We start from the raw sequence: 16,603 nt of genomic DNA on the forward strand, positions 1-16,603 counted from the left end.
TTACTTGCTTCTTGAGAAAGGCTTGTATTGCTATATACTTTCCTCTTCGGACTGCCTTTGCTGCATCCCAAAGATTTTGAACAGTTGTGTTTTCATTTTCATTGGTTTCCATGAATTTTTTAAATTCTTCTTTAATTTCCTGGTTGACCCATTCATTCTTTAGTAGGATGCTCTTTAGCCTCCATGTATTTGAGTTCTTTCTGACTTTCCTCTTGTGATTGAGTTCTACTTTCAAAGCATTGTGGTCTGAAAATAGGCAGGGAATGATCCCAATCTTTTGGTACCGGTTGAGACCTGATTTGTGACCGAGGATGTGATCTATTCTGGAGAATGTTCCATGGGCACTAGAGAAGAATGTGTATTCCGTTGCTTTGGGATGGAATGTTCTGAATATGTCTGTGAAGTCCATTTGGTCCAGTGTGTCATTTAAAGTCTTTATTTCCTTGTTGATCTTTTGCTTAGACGATCTGTCCATTTCAATGAGGGGGGTGTTAAAGTCCCGCACTATTATTATATTGTTGTCGATGTGTTTCTTTGCTTTTGTTATTAATTGCCTTATATAATTGGCTGCTCCCATGTTAGGGGCATAGATATTTACAATTGTTAGATCTTCTTGTTGGATAGACCCTTTAAGTAGGATATAGTGTCCTTCCTCATCTCTTATTACAGTCTTTCATTTAAAATCTAATTTGTCTGATATAAGGATTGCCACCCCAGCTTTCTTTTGGTGTCCATTAGCATGGCAAATGGTTTTCCACCCCCTCACTTTCAATCTGGGGGTGTCTTTGGTTCTAAAATGAGTCTCTTGAAGGCAGCATATCGATGGGTCTTGTTTTTTAATCCAATCTGATAGCCTGTGACTTTTGATTGGGGCATTTAGGCCATTTACATTCAGGGTAACTATTGAAAGATAGGAATTTAGTGCCATTGTATTGCCTGTAAGGTGACTGTTACTGTATATTGTCTGTGTTCCTTTCTGGTCTATGTTGCTTTTAGGCTCTCTCTTTGCTTAGAGGACCCCTTTCAAGATTTCTTGTAGGGCTGGTTTCGTGTTTGCAAATTCCTTTAGTTTTTGTTTGTCCTGGAAGCTTTTTCTCTCTCCTTCAATTTTCAATGACAGCCTAGCTGGATATAGTATTCTTGGCTGCATATTTTTCTCATTTAGTGTTCTGAATATATCCTGCCAGTCCTTTCTGGCCTGCCAGGTCTCTGTGGATAGGTCTGTTCCAATCTAATGTTTCTACCATTGTAGGTTACATATCTCTTCTCCCTAGCTGCTTTCAGGATTTTCTCTTTGTCTCTGAGACTCGTAAGTTTTATTATTAGGTGTCGGGGTGTTGACCTATTTTTATTTATTTATTTATTTTTATTTTTTTTAAAGATTTTATTTATTTATTTGAGAGAGAGAATGAGATAGAGAGAGCATGAGGGGGGGAGGGTCAGAGGGAGAAGCAGACTCCCTGCTGAACAGGGAGCCCGATGCGGGACTTGATCCCGGGACTCCAGGATCATGACCTGTGCCGAAGGCAGTCACTTAACCAACTGAGCCACCCAGGCGCCCGACCTATTTTTATTGATTTTGAAAGGGGTTCTCTGTGCCTCCTGGATTTTGATGCCTGTTTCCTTCCCCAAATTAGGGAAGTTCTCTGCTATAATTTGCTCCAATATACAGTCTGCCCCTCTCTCTCTTTCTTCTTCTTCTGGGATCCCAATTATTCTAATGTTGTTTCGTCTTATGGTATCGCTTATCTCTCGAATTCTGCCCTTGTGATCCAGTAGTTGTTTATCTCTCTTTTTCTCAGCTTCTTTATTTTCCATCATTTGGTCTTTTATATCACTGATTCCCTCTTCTGCCTCATTTATCCTCGCAGTTAGCGCCCCCATTTTATTGCACCTCATTAATAGCCTTTTTGATTTTGACTTGGTTAGATTTTAGTTCTTTCATTTCTCCAGAAAGGGTTTCTCTAATAACTTCCATGCTTTTTTCAAGCCCAGCTAATATTTTTATAGTGATGATTTTGAACTCTAGATCCGACATTGTACTAATGTCCGTATTGAGTAGGTCCCTGGCAGTTGGTACTACCTCTTGTTCTTTTTGTTGAGGTGATTTTTTCCGTCTTGTCCTTTTGTCCAGAGGAGAACAGATGAATGAGAGAACAAAATCCTAACAGGGTAACAACCTCCCCAGAAAATATACTCTAAACAAATCAGAAAAGACCTGAAGCCAGGGGATCTCTGCTCTAATCTTAAGTATTTCTCTTCTAATGCATGGCTTAGGTATCATTTGTTGCTTTTTCTCTAGTTCTTTAAGGTGTAAAGGTAGTTGATGAATTTGGGATATTTCTATTTTTTTGAGTGAGGCTTGGATGGCTGTGTATTTCCCCCTTAGGACCGCCTTTGCAGTATCCCATAGGTTTTGGACCAATGTGTTTTTACTCTAATTGGTTTCCATGAATTGCTTAAGTTCTTCTTTGATTTCCTGGTTGACCTAAACATTCTTGAGCAGAGTGGTCTTTAGCTTCTAAGTGTTTGAATTTCTTCCAAATTTTTTCTTGTGATTGAGTTCCAGTTTTAAAGCATAATGGTCAGAGAATATGTAGGGAATAATCTCAATCTTTTGGTATCAGTTGAGACCTGATTTGTGACCCAGTATGTGGTCTATTCTGGAGAAAGTTCCATGTGCACTCAAGAAGAATGAATATTCCGTTATTTTAGGGTGGAATATTCTGTGTATATCTCTGAGGTCCATCTGGTCCAGTGTGTCATTCAAAGCTCTTGTTTCTTTGTTGATTTTCTGCTTAGATGATTTGTCTATTGCTGAGAGTGGAGTATTGAGGTCTCCTACAATTAACGTATTGTTATCAATATGACTCTTTATTTTGCTTAACAGTTGGCTTATGTAGTTGGCTGTTCCCATGTTGGGGGCATAGATATTTACAGTTGTTAGATCTTCTTGTTGGATAGACCCTTTAAGAATGATACAGTGTTCTTCTGTGTCTCTAACTACAGTCTTTAGTTTAAAATCTAATTTGTCTGATATAAGAATTGCTACCCCAGCTTTCTTTTGAGGTCCATTGGCATGGAAGATGGATCTCCATCCCTTTACTTTCAGTCTGGATGTATCTTTATGTTCAAAATGAGTCTCTTGTAGACAGCATCTGGATGGGTCCTGTCTTTTGATCCAATCTGCAACCCTGTGCCATTTTATGGGAGCATTTAGGCCATTCACATTGAGAGTGGTTATTAAAAGATATGAATTTATTATCATCATGTTGCCTGTGAAGTCCTTGTTTCTATTGATTGTCTCTGTAAATTTCTGTTGTATATCACTCTTGGGGTCTTTCTCCTTTTATAGAAACCCCCTTAGTACTTCTTGCAGGACTGGCTTAGTGGTCACATATTCTTTCAGTTTCTGCTGCTCTTGGAAGCTCTGCATCTCTCCATCCATTCTAAGTGACAGTCTTGCTGGATAAAGCATTCTTGGCTGCATGTTCTTCTCATTTAGCACCTTACAAATGTAGTTTTAGTTATACTTTTGACATGTAACCACATTGTCAAAGATCATGTAAAGTACTAGTTCAACTTGCACTTCCTACACAGGAACTTGACATTATGGTCATTAATAATTAGTTATAAGCAGCATTTCCCCCCTTCACCTGCCTTCAAGGGTGATTCCATTATTATTGCCATAGAAATGAAACAGGCTATTAATTGCTTACAGACTTGAGGGGATGTGCGAAATGCAGACTTGTAGCTTAGTGATATGATCACATAATATGGGAATATGATTAACTTGAATTCTTGGATTTGGAACCATCCTGAATTTTGTGCTGAAATGTATACTTTCCATCTCGAATGCCTATATGTAAATTTTAAATAATTTTGCTCAGTGTCTATACATTATGTTTACATATTATACCTTTGTGTTTCTATATATATTATTTATTATCCTAGACTGCAATTTTCTCAGCTAGGGACTATGTCTAATTAATTTTTTATCCTGAGTCTTAGCCTGGTGTTTGGCTAAGCTTCATCCTTGCACTTCTGGACTTATTTCACTTGAAAGAACTTAATCCTTAATATGTTTGAATATGTCACTTAAAATTCATTTCATCTGAGAGTGACTTTGCTCTAATTTGCTGGTAAGCTTTGACCAAGATTTATTCTGAATCCAATTATGAATGGGGAGGAACTTCAGAAGTTGAAAAGAGAGTTCTTTCTTCTTCAGTGGCTGTTTTTTGGGAGGGAGGGCTAAGTTAAATAATAAAGCGTGTACTTTAGAGGTTTTAGAAGTAAAAATAATTTTCTCTGACAGCTATGAAAATATAGGAGGGTGGGAATATAGAAAACAGAAACAATCTTGGGCTTTGGTGGCAAAGTGATTATATAAGTTGAGACACAGAGGAAAATGATGAGAAAGGGGGAACTGCTCAAGAGAGTATGACTTCCTTTTCTGTAGAGTTTAGGGAATACTCAAGATAGAGACAGTTATTTACGTGGTATTTATAAATCTTTTGATTTATTAAGTAAAACTTATGCCCATCTTCTCATGTCACATTGGTTAGTTTCCTGCTCTTTGATTGCAGGGTTTTCCACCTGGGTTCTTTCCATTAAAGACAGACCTTGCACTTCCGCAATTCACTGATCACTGGGTCCCTAACACTTTTCACTTTTGCTTTGAATAACATTTGAAGATCCTGTGAGTGAGTAAAAGAATATTGGGCTACTGACATGTATGTTGTGATTTTGAAATGAGGATGAAAAAAGACCCTGGTGGTCATGCTTGAGGATGAGTTCTGGACTCCAGAGCTCAGTGTTCTCAAAGGCAGGGAGGGTTGCCTATGGTGAGAGAGAGGAGAAGGAATCTTGGAATCTTCCCTTTCCTGGGAAGGCAAGTCTTAGAAGTGAGTCTAGGGGAGAGAAAACAAATGTTTGAAGGGAAATTAAAAAAAATAGAAATCACTAGCCAATGCTTTAAGTTGGAATTGTTATTTGAGACTGCCCCCAAGTTAGTGAGGGTGAGAGCAGAGGGTGTCCACTGGTCAAGTTTTGATTTTATATCATTCCATGGCATTCTTTTTAGATGTTATAAAGCTCTGTGTAGATGTAATTCCCCAAGGCCAGGAAAAGTAGTTCTCTCCAACCTAGCATCACCTCTAGGGTTTCTCTCTGAGTTTGTTGGGTCCACTTGGACACTGATGATTTTGTATAAGGTCATGAAATTTATTGATAATGATTCAATGTGTGATAAAGAGACCTATATTTAAGGACTATGAATCTTCTCTGGATCTGTATGCCTGCCAGAAATAGGATCATGCTGTTCTGTTTCCTAGCTCGTATAAGAAATATAAATATGGAGATTTTACTTTACTTTACTTTACTTTCACACAGTCACTACTGGTAGAACTGGTGGTAGAACCATCTGGTTCCACATGTATATATGTTTTCTCCTACTTTCTTTGAATGATTACTTGGAAGAAACTAGAGATTGACCAAAAGGCAAGGATTAGTTTTCATTTTTTTTATGATAGGAAATTCAGTTAAAAATAACCTACTTTTGAACAAAGTGTCATTATTGTCTATGGCAAAAGACAATAATTGTCATATTAACGATGGCCATGCCTAGTGAATTTCAAACCCACCTCCTGCGGGGTTTTTACTAATCAGGCTCAGTCTCTGGCATTTGCATGTTGAAGTTACAGACTGTTCTGGAATGTATTTTAGTAGGAGAAAAAGAATTTACTTCTAAAAGTTCTTAACATCTTTAAAAGCAGTTTACTAACTTGAGTGACTTGGAAGGAAATTAAGAAAAAAATGAGAGTGAACCTCTTTACTTTGAAAAGCAAAGGAATGAGAATAGGTGAAGATAATATTTTTTTCTGACAAAAGTTGTGGTAAATCCAATCATGTGGAATGCTGGCTGGACCACATTTGTGACATTTGGCTGTTGTAAGTGTCTGGCTAGTGAAAATGGCAGAAAAGAGCAAAACAACTAAGAACAGGCAAATGCTCATTTCAGGTGTGACTCTGCAATTGCTTGTCATGTAATTAATTGCTTAAAAGAGTGTCATGACTTCAGACAAACAGTCCTAAGTTTCAGTCCTGCTCCATTACTTGGTAACTGTGACTTTGGGAGAGTACCTATTTCATGTCTTCATATATAATCCTCATTCGTAAAATGGGGAGAATAGAATAAGGTCAAACCAGATGAAATTGCTATTTTTTTAAAGGTAAAAAATGATTACATATTGGCAAATTCATATGATTCAACCTAATAACTTCTACTTCATGGGGTTATTGTGAGGATTAAATGAGAAATGCATATAAAATGCCTGGCACACTGCTTAGCTCATAGTAAGTGCTCAGTAGATGGTGGATATTATTATCCTTAAGCAAATCACATTATTATTTTCAATATAATCACACTCAAAATCCTATTTACTTACAAACTTACATATCAAAATTTAAATCCGGGCGCCTGGGTGGCTCAGTCGTTAAGCGTCTGCCTTCGGCTCAGGTCATGATCCCAGGGTCCCGGGATGGAGTCCCACATCGGGCTCCCTGCTCGGCGGGAAGCCTGCTTCTCCCTCTCCCACTCCCCCTGCTTGTGTTCCTGCTCTCGCTGTCTCTCTCTCTGTCAAATAAATAAATAAAATCGTTAAAAAAAAATTTAAATCCAAGCTATTAATTTACTAGAATACAATGAGAGAGGGCAAAATGATTTTTTCTTGTAAACATTTGCAAGGCAATTACTGCACAGGCAGGAAATGCAAAATGGGTGAGAATACAGTCTGTAGTCTGTGTCTTTTTGTGTCTGATTTCCCTCAGTAAGCATAGTGTTTTCATAAGTAAGGTTCATCCCTGTTGCATTATGTATCAGTACCTTGTTCTTTCTATTGCCAGATAATATTCTATTGTATGGACATACCCCATTTTGTTTATCCTTTGATCAGTTGATGGACGTTTGAGTTGTTTCCACTTTGGGGCTATTATGAATAATGCTGCTATGAACATTTCTGCACAAAAGAACATATTGTATGATTCCATTTGTAGGAAATGTCTGGAGTAGGCAAATTCATAGAGAGAGGAAGTGGATTAGTGGTGGCCAGGGCTGGGCGTGGGGGAAGGGAAATGGGGGGATGACTCCTGCTGGGTTTCTTTTCTCAGTGATGAAAACATTCTAAAACTAGACAGTGTGATGGTTGCCCAATCCTGTGAATATGTTGAAGACCACTGAATTTTGCACTTCACAAGGATGAATTTTACGGTGTGTGAATTATATCTCATTAAAGCTGTTATTAAAAAAAAAGGTGAGAAACATTTACACGTTTACCCCATAAAGAAAGAGAATACCTGATGATTTATGCAGTTTATTGTCATAAGGAGAGGCATTCTGCCTTGAGAAGGGTTTCACTAATTTTGCATTTCATCTACTCCCACTTCAAGCATAATGTGCTTCATTCTTATTCTGCTCAGCATTTGTGATTGGAGCCTGACTCTCAAATTATTCGAATAGCTGAGTTGAGTTTTAAAAGACAATGGAGGGGCACCTCGGTGGCTCAGTTGGTTAAATGTCTGCGTTCGGCTCAGGTCATGATCCCAGGGTCCTGGGATCAAGCCCTGCATCGGGCTCCCTGCTCAGCGGGGAGTCTGCTTCTCCCTCTCCCTCTGCCTGCTGTTCTGCCTACTTGTGCTCGCTCTCTCTGTGTCAAATAAATAAATAAAATCTTAAAATAAAATAAAATAAAATAAAAGACAATGGAAAAAATGCAGATATAACTTCTAGCAGGATTGTACAAATATCAAAAATCCAATGAAATTAACCAAGAAATTGGCTCATTTAAGAATCCAAGGGCCCCTAAAAGGAGATTTTGCAATTCAGAAACAGGAAAAATTAGAGAGAGCAGTTTATTTGCAATTTTCAGGGATTCTTCTGCTCCGTGAGGTTTAGTGTAAATCAAAAGTGCTGTAATTTTCAGGAACATTAACGAATTGATATTAGGTGGTCTCTAGCTTATAATTAATGTGTTTCATCATAAAAAGATGGTGGTAATGATATTTTAAATGTCTTAGTGCTCATTGGATTTCATTTTTGTAGGTGATTTGCAGCTCCTCTGAGTAAAACAATTTATATTCAATTACAGAGACTGATAAATGGGCTTTTGCCCCCTTCTGATTACCACAAAGCACTAATGGTGCTGTCTGATGGCTGCTTTCTTATAGGGAGCAAAAATTATAGCTACATTTCTTTCACACCCTCAGCAGCATCTCCAGGTAGCTGTTTACAAATCTTCTTCCACCTCTTCGGTTTTACATGACACAACCTTGCCGTCCACTTCTTCCACGACTGTTGTAATCTTCCTTTTTCTCTTTATATCTGAGTTTAGATTTAAGTATGAAATGTTAACTCAGGAACATGACTCTGTGGGTCTATAACATTCAACTCTAAATCATTATTATTTTATACATATTTTTTTCCTAAAAGAAAAAGAAACCCATTCTTTTTCTTAAATAATCTTGTCCAAATTATAAACAAATGCAGAAAATATGCCACTGTCCCCAAATTCACAAATTTTCTATGCCCACCCCCAAAGAGAAATATACAATATTGAATTAAGCCAAATGCACTTTTTCATCTTATTTTTTTCTTTTCAGGATCCCAGGATGTCTCAGGACAGCAATAGCTTGGGCCAAGAAAATCACCCTGTTGTGGGAGTGTGACAAACTTTCCATGTTGGGGGTTTATGTAATGTGCCTGATTTTCAGAATCCCTAGGGTAGTATCTGCTCCCTTGAGAACTGATCTCTATTTACTTTTCACCAGTGGCATTTAATAAGTGGTAAGTTACCGAGTGAGGAGTCAGTCTCACAGGAAACACGTGAGATTAGAACACTTACCTCTCTCGTTCAGGGTGCTTATCGCAAGTTCTGGAGTTCTGTTTTTTTGTTTTTGTTTTTTTTTAAGAAAAGAAAAAGAAACAGGAAAAAGTGTTATTGCCATGTTGAAAATGAAGGGCTGTCCTGCATTTTCTGTTTCAAAACAAAGTCTGTGTGATGTGTGTCTTAATGCTGTGTTTGTATTTTTTCTGCTTTTACCATGCTTGTTACTTTGAACTTGAGTTTCTTACTTTTCAACTTGACATATTATTTTATATCTATCTATTTATCTATCTATCATCTATCGTCTATCTATCTATCTATCATCATCATCTATCTATCTATCTGTATCTTTAAAACTGACCTATTTACACTATACTAGAAGCTTTTGTAATTAAAATAACAAAATTACAGTGGAAGTTTAAATCTTGTGTTCTCTTATTGAGTTTCTTGGGTGTGGTAGTTGAAGACAGTTTCTGTGGCAACAGTGATGATTCTCAAACTGGTTCCCACAGACCTCTGTGGCCTGTTCATTTCATGACCTCTCAAGGAGAATTTCTAAAAGTCATTGTACTTCCAATTATGTATTAATCATAAAAATTAGCAAAAGCATAATCTGTATTGTTTACTGTATAACCATCTTCTAGGTCAGCCCTACACATGACCTCAAGTACAAAGGCTGTACCTGGTATTTTGGGGATGGGCATACTTTTGGTATATTTTTGTTTTGTTGTTGGTGGTTGGTGTGTGTAATTGCTTTTGTGCTAGGGATTGCATTGGTGCTGGGGAATGAGTGACAGGGTTTAATGCACAGCATGTAGGCACTGGCACATATTCCTTGATTCTAAGAGCCTTACTCGACGGCATCTCCTTCCAGAAGGCGGCGGTAAGTAGCAATTTCCTGCTCAAGCCGGGTTTTTATGTCAAGGAGGATATTGTATTCGTTGCTCTGGCGTTCTGTATCGGTCCTAATCTGTTTCAGTTGGCCTTCTAGGTTGTCCAGTACTGCCTGGATGGTGACCAATTTGCCACTGTAACGATCTTTGGTGTCCTCTAGTGTACGCTCCAAAGTTTCTTTCTATAAGCACAAGAAAAAGTGGATGTTTCTTAGTGGAAGACTTAAGAGGTGGTTCAATTTTAATTTCTTTTGAGGAGAATTCCCACAGCTAGTCACTGTGGGCATAATTCATATTTCTAGCTTTATCTCCCACTCTTTCCATCTAGGCGACCTCAGCCAGCTGCTAGGACCACCAGCTCCTGAGCCCCAGCCAGCTGCTATGACCTCTAAGGGTCTTTTGTTTGTTTTTAGCTTCACACTCACTGTTCTCTTACTGTGGTATATTGTATTCTAGTTCTCCGTATTTACCTCCTCTCCCTGTGATTTGTGGTGCCCCTCCAAGGGGAGGATTAGATTTCCTCATCCCACTGATACCAGATTTGGTCATGTGACTTCCTCGGCTAATGAAAGGTAGGTAAAACTGACAAGTGCCTTTTCTGAGGAGAAGCTTTAGGAGCTATCAGATGGTCTGGCTATTGCTCTTTTGTTTCTGCTATAACACTGGCATGCCCTGGCCGGGGTCTCCTCCCTCAGTCTTACCCCTGGAATTGAATGTCATGGAGCAGAGCTGCAGGCGATGGATGGATGATGGATGTAGTGTTGTTGTAAGCCACTGCAATTTGGGGGTTGTTAACACAGCATAATTTTATCAGGAGCTGACTGATTTGTTTAGCCTGCAAACTGATTTGTTTACCCCTATTCTCCAACTACAAATTCATCTCAAGTTTTCCGATCTAGTTGAAATGCCACTTTCCGTGTGAAGTCTTCCAGATCTACTTGTTCCTCTGCATCCTTGCAGCACATTGCTCTTGTCCTGGATTTCTTTCTGTGTTTCAATTATAGTCAGTGGCTTGGCCTGTCTCCCTGCCAGCTCTGCAGGGAGAGGGGTTATTTCCTAGAGGTTTCTGTATCTCCAGAATTCCTCACACAGGCACTTAGTAAACACACACTGCGTTGAGAATAGGAAGTTAGACGTGTTTTACCAGACTGAGGAGGGTCTGGAGTTCTATCTCCAGGTTCTGGTAGATGCGTCTCAGCTCCTTTACTTGAGCCTCAGTTTCTTTTAACTCTTCATTGCTCACTGTGACTTGTTGCTGCAGAGTTTGAGTCTAAAGTTCCAAAAATGAAAAAAATAAATGAGTAAGGAGAAAGAGAAAGGAAAGAAAATGAGTTATCTTTTTTTGAAGGACAGCTTCTACACATTTGCTTACCCGTCAGAATTATGTTATTACCTGTTTCTCAAACTGTTCTTTGGCCTTCTGAAGGTTCTCCTGGGCTATCACTTCATACTTCTGCCTCATTTCATTCATGGTGGTGCCAAGGTTCAGGCCTGGAGCAGCATCCAATTCTACAGTGACAGTATTGCCCAGGTGTCTGCATAGGCTGTCCACTTCCTACAAAAGTGAAAATCCTGATTATAGTCTGAAGCACATTCTCACGTGAGGCTAAGTAGAAAAGACATAAGTCTTATGGCTTCTTTCATTGGGGATGAGTAAAAAAGAAAGACAGTAACTTAGGTAGGGCTTATTCTAGTCTAGGTACTGCTCTGTCATGGAACCCTGACCGCTCACACCATTATTATTGTCATTTTCTTTACCAGCCTCCCCCCCTACCATTATCATTATTAGAGTCATTCTGTCATTTCCAACACCACTTCTGAATATTTCCTCACCTCCTGATGTTCTTTTTTGAGGATATCCAGGTCTTTACTCAGTTCTTTAAGTTGAATCTCCAAGTCTGTTCTAGTCATGGATAGATCACCCAAGACCTTATTCAGGCCTTGGATATCACTCTCCACTGTTAGGTGTAGCTCCCTTTCAGTCTCATACCTGTGAATTAATTGGTATGCAGAGATAATTGAGTCCTTTTGAAGCCATTATAGAAGACAGAATCTTAATATAATGAGATGTTTTTATGTGGTATATGAGGATCTATTTCAATACACTGTGTCCCTCTTTATTTTTTTTAAATTCTACCAGATATTTATTTATTTATTTATTTATTTATTTATTTATTTATATCAGTTCAGTTAGCCACTGTATAGTACATCATTAGTTTTTGATGTAGTGTCCGTCAGAAAGGATGAATACCTATCATTTGCATCAACATGGATGGCACTGGGGGGGTTATGCTAATTCAAGTAAGTCAAGCAGAGAAAGACAATTATCATATGGTTTCACTCATATGTGGAGCTTAAGCAATAGCATGGAGGACCATAGGGGAAGGGAGGGAAATCTGAAGGGAGAGAAATGAGAGAGGGAGATGAACCATGAGAGACTATGGACCCCAGGAAATAAACTGAGGGTTTCAGAGGGGAGGCGGTAACAGGGTGATGGGTATTAAGGAGGGCACCTGTTGTGATGAGCACTGGGTGTTATACATAATTAATGAATCACTGAACACTACATCAAAAACTAATGATGTGTCCCTCTTTATACATTCCAAAAATGTTCATGAGAACCTAGGAGTCAGATAATTTGCTCCATAATATAATCTTTGTAATTTGGAGTGATTGGTAAAAAAGCAATCTGAAATAACTCTTAAATGTTTCTAAATTCTAGAATATATTTTAAAAGAAATAAAAAATATTTTGCTTTAATTAATGTGTCAGCAAAGGATTCTCATTATAGATACTAAATAATGGTTAGTTATATTTACTTAATGAATACACATGATCAATTTATTTTTATTACTTTGTAAGCAGATGCATCAAAAGTGAATTATTGTAAAGAATTCATGATTCTCCCCTACAATCTTACATATTCTCATTTTTATTAAAGTAGCAAAACTTTAAAAAATGATAATGCAATGGAATATTCAGGTGCTGACTTAGTAAAATTGGAATTAATGAATGTTTACTGCTTTAATCTTCAGATCTGCTTTCCTACCCTTCTAAACCACAAAAGACTTTTTAGTACCAACGCATTGTACACATTCAGAATGAGAAAGCCCTAGTGTAGGGGCCATTTATGAGGAACAGCTGTGATCATATGTGGTGTGATATGGTTACAAGAGAGTGAACACAATCTGAGCTGGTTTAATCATAGTCTTAGTTCTTTGGTTTGTCAGACTCTATCATAAAACACCAGCAAACTCAGAAGCATCAAAGGTCGCCCCCTGGAACTTGGGCCATACACTTGGCAGGCACTTGAAGGAGCATGGATGACTCACTTGGAGAATCACCACACGTAGACACATGGCTTACTTTAGATAACAGAAGGGCACTATTGCAGACGGGCAGTTGTATATTACTTTGGTATTACTCCAAAGGGCAGAATTAGTTCAGTGGGCGAAAAGGTAGATGTGAGGTTACTAAAACAGAGTGGTCTAGCAGCCAGAGCTAACCAGTGAAAACAGTAGTAGTTACTGGAGGTGTTCAGTTACACGCTGGGTGACAAAATCTTAGGAATGTGGGAGAGGGAAGTGTAGCCCTGAGTGCTGGGCTAGACCAGATAGCTCCTAACACCCTTCAAACTCCCAGATTCTGAAATTACTTAAGGTAGCTCCTTTACCAACAAGAATGTGGAAAGCTGAGTGTCATGAAGGACTACTACAGGGAATCCCTTTTCAGGAAGGTTTACCATGGTGTTAGAACCTACTTCAGCTTGAAGTCCTTAGCAGCCAGTTTGGTATTATCAATTTGCAGGACACAATGTGTATTTTCCAGTTGTGCATTTTTAATCTGGAAAATATATGAGAAAGAATGACATTTTCAACTGGACAGGAGTTTCAAATGATTGAGTGTATCCTCAGATACAAACATTATTCTATCAAAGATGATGTTTATTTCAAGAATTTCCACATGAAAATAGGAAGAGTGATGATACGGCCATTTAACATAATTGAGTCATAAAATGTACCTCTGGTCTCCAGCGTTTGGTGAGCTTTCTTACGGTTTTACAAAAGGAAAATTTCATTCAACTTGAGCCGTCAAACCCCACTGAGTGCCTTCCCTTTGATGTTCCTGCTTAGAATATTCTTGTTAGCCCTTCTCACTTGGTGAACTATTTCTCTTCCACATTTTGCCTTAGATATCTGCTTCAAGGAAGCCTCAATGAATTCCTCAAGGCAGAACTGGATGAACTGCCTGTGTTTTCAGTGCTCTACACAGCCCTCCTTGCTAGAATTTATCCCTCTGGGAGGTATGTTGCCTTTGTGCCTATTTCCCCCCTAAATCACATTATGTTCACCATCATATTCCCCAATGCCCAGCGTGGGGCCCAGCACTTGGTATGTACTAAATATTGGCTGAATGAATGGACAACTGCTATGTGAGAGTTGTGCTAGGCACTGGAGCTGTCAGGATGGATAAGCTCTCGATCTTAAAAACAGGGTTACCTAAGGGTGAGTTCTCTATGATGTATGTGGATCTTCTCTGCTTGTAGAAGATGTTACAATGACATGTCTCTTTCAGCAGATCCAGTCCCAGAGAGAGCTGCCTTCATATACTGAGTCTGCCCTGCTAAATGGAATAGATGGCTGTGTCTATGTGTTTGGGCTGATCCAAAGTAGACTCAGAAACATGAATCATGAGACAGGTAGGGAAGAATGGTTTGCTGATTTTGAATGTTTTTAGTGGGAGCCTGAGAAGAATGACCTTTTGGCAGAAAGACAGTTTAGACACCTTTGCCTCACCTCCCCATAGTTCCTGAAAGCCCCAAAGTAACTTCCAGTGGAATCTGGTTCAAATTGCACTGATGTCTAATAAAAACGCAAGGAAAAGAGACTTGCTGGAAAGGGATACTTTCCTTGATGAGATAAGAATTTGAAAGCAGAGCAAGTGCTCCTGTCATATCTGAACTTTTCAATTAGGAGCAAAGTCCACTTCCTTTATTGCACACAATTGATAAAATAGAACTCCACCTTCCGTGGGAGTGGATTGTGATATGATTGCAACAATTTTGAATGGGGGGCAATAGAACATTTTGCTACTGTAGAAGTGGTTTGTGAACTGCTTGTGATGATGATGATATCATTAAACAGGGCATTTAAAAATCTGGATGTCGTTCAGGCATGTGGGTGGCTCAGTTGGTTAAGCAGCTGACTCTTTAATTTTGGCTCAGGTCATGATCTCAGGGCCCTGGGATTGAACCCTGCATAGGGATTCAAGCTCAGCAGAGAGTCTTCTTGATATTCTCTCTCTTCCTTTGCCCCTCCTCCTGCTCTCTCTCTCTTTCTTTCTCACAAGTAGGCAGAGCGGCAGGCAGAGGGAGAGGAAGAAGCAGACTCCCTGTTGAGCAGAGAGCCCCATGTAGGGATTGATCCCAGGACTCCGGGATCATGACCTGAGCCGAAGGCAGACGCTTAACCGACTGAGCCACCTAAGTGCCCCTCAAATAAATAAATCTTTAAAAAAATCTGGATGCCATTAATACTTACATCTCTTCCCCTTATTTCCATGCTGACTCACTTTGTCATTGAAATTTATGATATAGTATCTTAATACTTATATTACAATGTTTACATAAATTAAAGGAGGAACATCTCTAAGTTGACTGGGAATTCAAAAGTTAATGAGAACCAGGTGAAAAAAACCTGAGATTTATAATCACATAAAAATTTTAGCTCTTTTCAGAGAAAAAAATATTTACTATCCAGTTAGACTTGTCCTGGTAAACTGACAAAAATACAGATTATATTTTCAGATTTTCCATGTAATTAGATTTTTAAAAGTGAAAAAAATATTTACAGTCATCTAATTATGTAGTCAGCTACTCCAGCACTAAGGATAGATGGTAGAATGTACCATTTTATAGATGTAGCATTTCAGCCTAATTGCTTTATAACATCCGTTTGGACCCACCTAACATATATGCCCTCTTGGTATATATCCTGCAGCTCAACAGTGGAGTAGAAAACACAGGTGTCATCCCTTACCTGATTTTGCAGCTCTTCTATTTGTTGGTAATATGCACTGTAGTCCCTGGTGCTGGGCGTGTTTGTTTCATACCACTGCTTGATCTGCCATTCAAGTTTGGAATTGGACTGTTCCAGGGAATGCACTTTTTCTAGGTAGCTTGCTAGGCGTTCATTTAGGTTCTGCATGGTCATCTTCCCATCACCAGCAAACAGGTCTCCTTTGGTGAGATCACTCCCATAGTTCATCACGTGTCTGGAGTTCGAGATGCGGATGCTCTGACCTCCAGCTCCCCCATAGACGCTGGGTGCAGCTGTGAAGTGCTGTGTGCCCCTGTTCCTATACATGGAGCCACTCATGCTGAGTGCAGAGCCCTGTGAGGAGGAACTCAAGCCTCTATGGAGGCTTCTGCGAGTGAATTCCATTGGGGATTTTAGGAGGGAGCACCTGTAGCTTCTGGATGGCTGGAGCAGTCTGTCTCCCAGTGGTGGATGAGCTGACCTTTTATAGAGTTCGTAGGAAAGAAACACCTCCTCTGCTGACATCTCACCTTTGGATTGACACCACTGTCCACTGTGGCTTGCTTTGTTTTTTTCTTTTTCCCCTTTGTACAGCAGTCTGTTGTTTCATTCCAGAAATTTCCACTAGAGGCATTTCTAAGAGGCTTTTCTCAGGGGCGATTCCTTTTTTTAAACAGAGGCAACAAAAGGAAACAGGAAGATGTATTCTTTTAGCCCTTGCACCTGCCTTGGCAGATTTTTTTTTCATCCTAATATACACATAAAGAATATTGGCAAATGCCGTGAATAATTT

At 39.1% G+C, this 16,603-nt stretch overlaps 1 protein-coding gene across 1 annotated transcript; it reads right to left on the reverse strand.

The window, feature by feature from the left end:
- Positions 1-8,282: 8,282 nt before the first annotated feature.
- Positions 8,283-16,215, reverse strand: KRT20 (keratin 20). The gene is made up of 8 exons (XM_021704465.1): positions 15,811-16,215; positions 13,533-13,615; positions 11,606-11,762; positions 11,166-11,327; positions 10,917-11,042; positions 9,734-9,954; positions 8,898-8,935; positions 8,283-8,377 (listed from the first exon to the last, which is right to left on the reverse strand). The coding sequence occupies exons 1-8, from the start codon at positions 16,213-16,215 to the stop codon at positions 8,283-8,285; spliced, it is 1,287 nt and encodes a 428-aa protein (XP_021560140.1).
- Positions 16,216-16,603: the final 388 nt, after the last annotated feature.

The sequence above is a fragment of the Neomonachus schauinslandi genome, chromosome 15 (genome assembly GCF_002201575.2).
Source record: "Neomonachus schauinslandi chromosome 15, ASM220157v2, whole genome shotgun sequence".
NCBI classification, from domain to species: Eukaryota; Metazoa; Chordata; class Mammalia; order Carnivora; family Phocidae; genus Neomonachus; species Neomonachus schauinslandi.

Excerpts from the sequence above, each read along its gene's own strand:
- KRT20 (XM_021704465.1), bottom strand. The coding sequence starts at position 16,215 with ATGGAATTCACTCGCAGAAGCCTCCATAGAGGCTTGAGTTCCTCCTCA. Across the intron at positions 13,616-15,810 it reads TAGAAGAGCTGCAAAATCAG|ATTAAAAATGCACAACTGGA; the intron begins GTAAGGGATGAC and ends TATATTTTCCAG. Across the intron at positions 11,763-13,532 it reads GCTAAGGACTTCAAGCTGAA|GTATGAGACTGAAAGGGAGC; the intron begins GTAGGTTCTAAC and ends ATTAATTCACAG.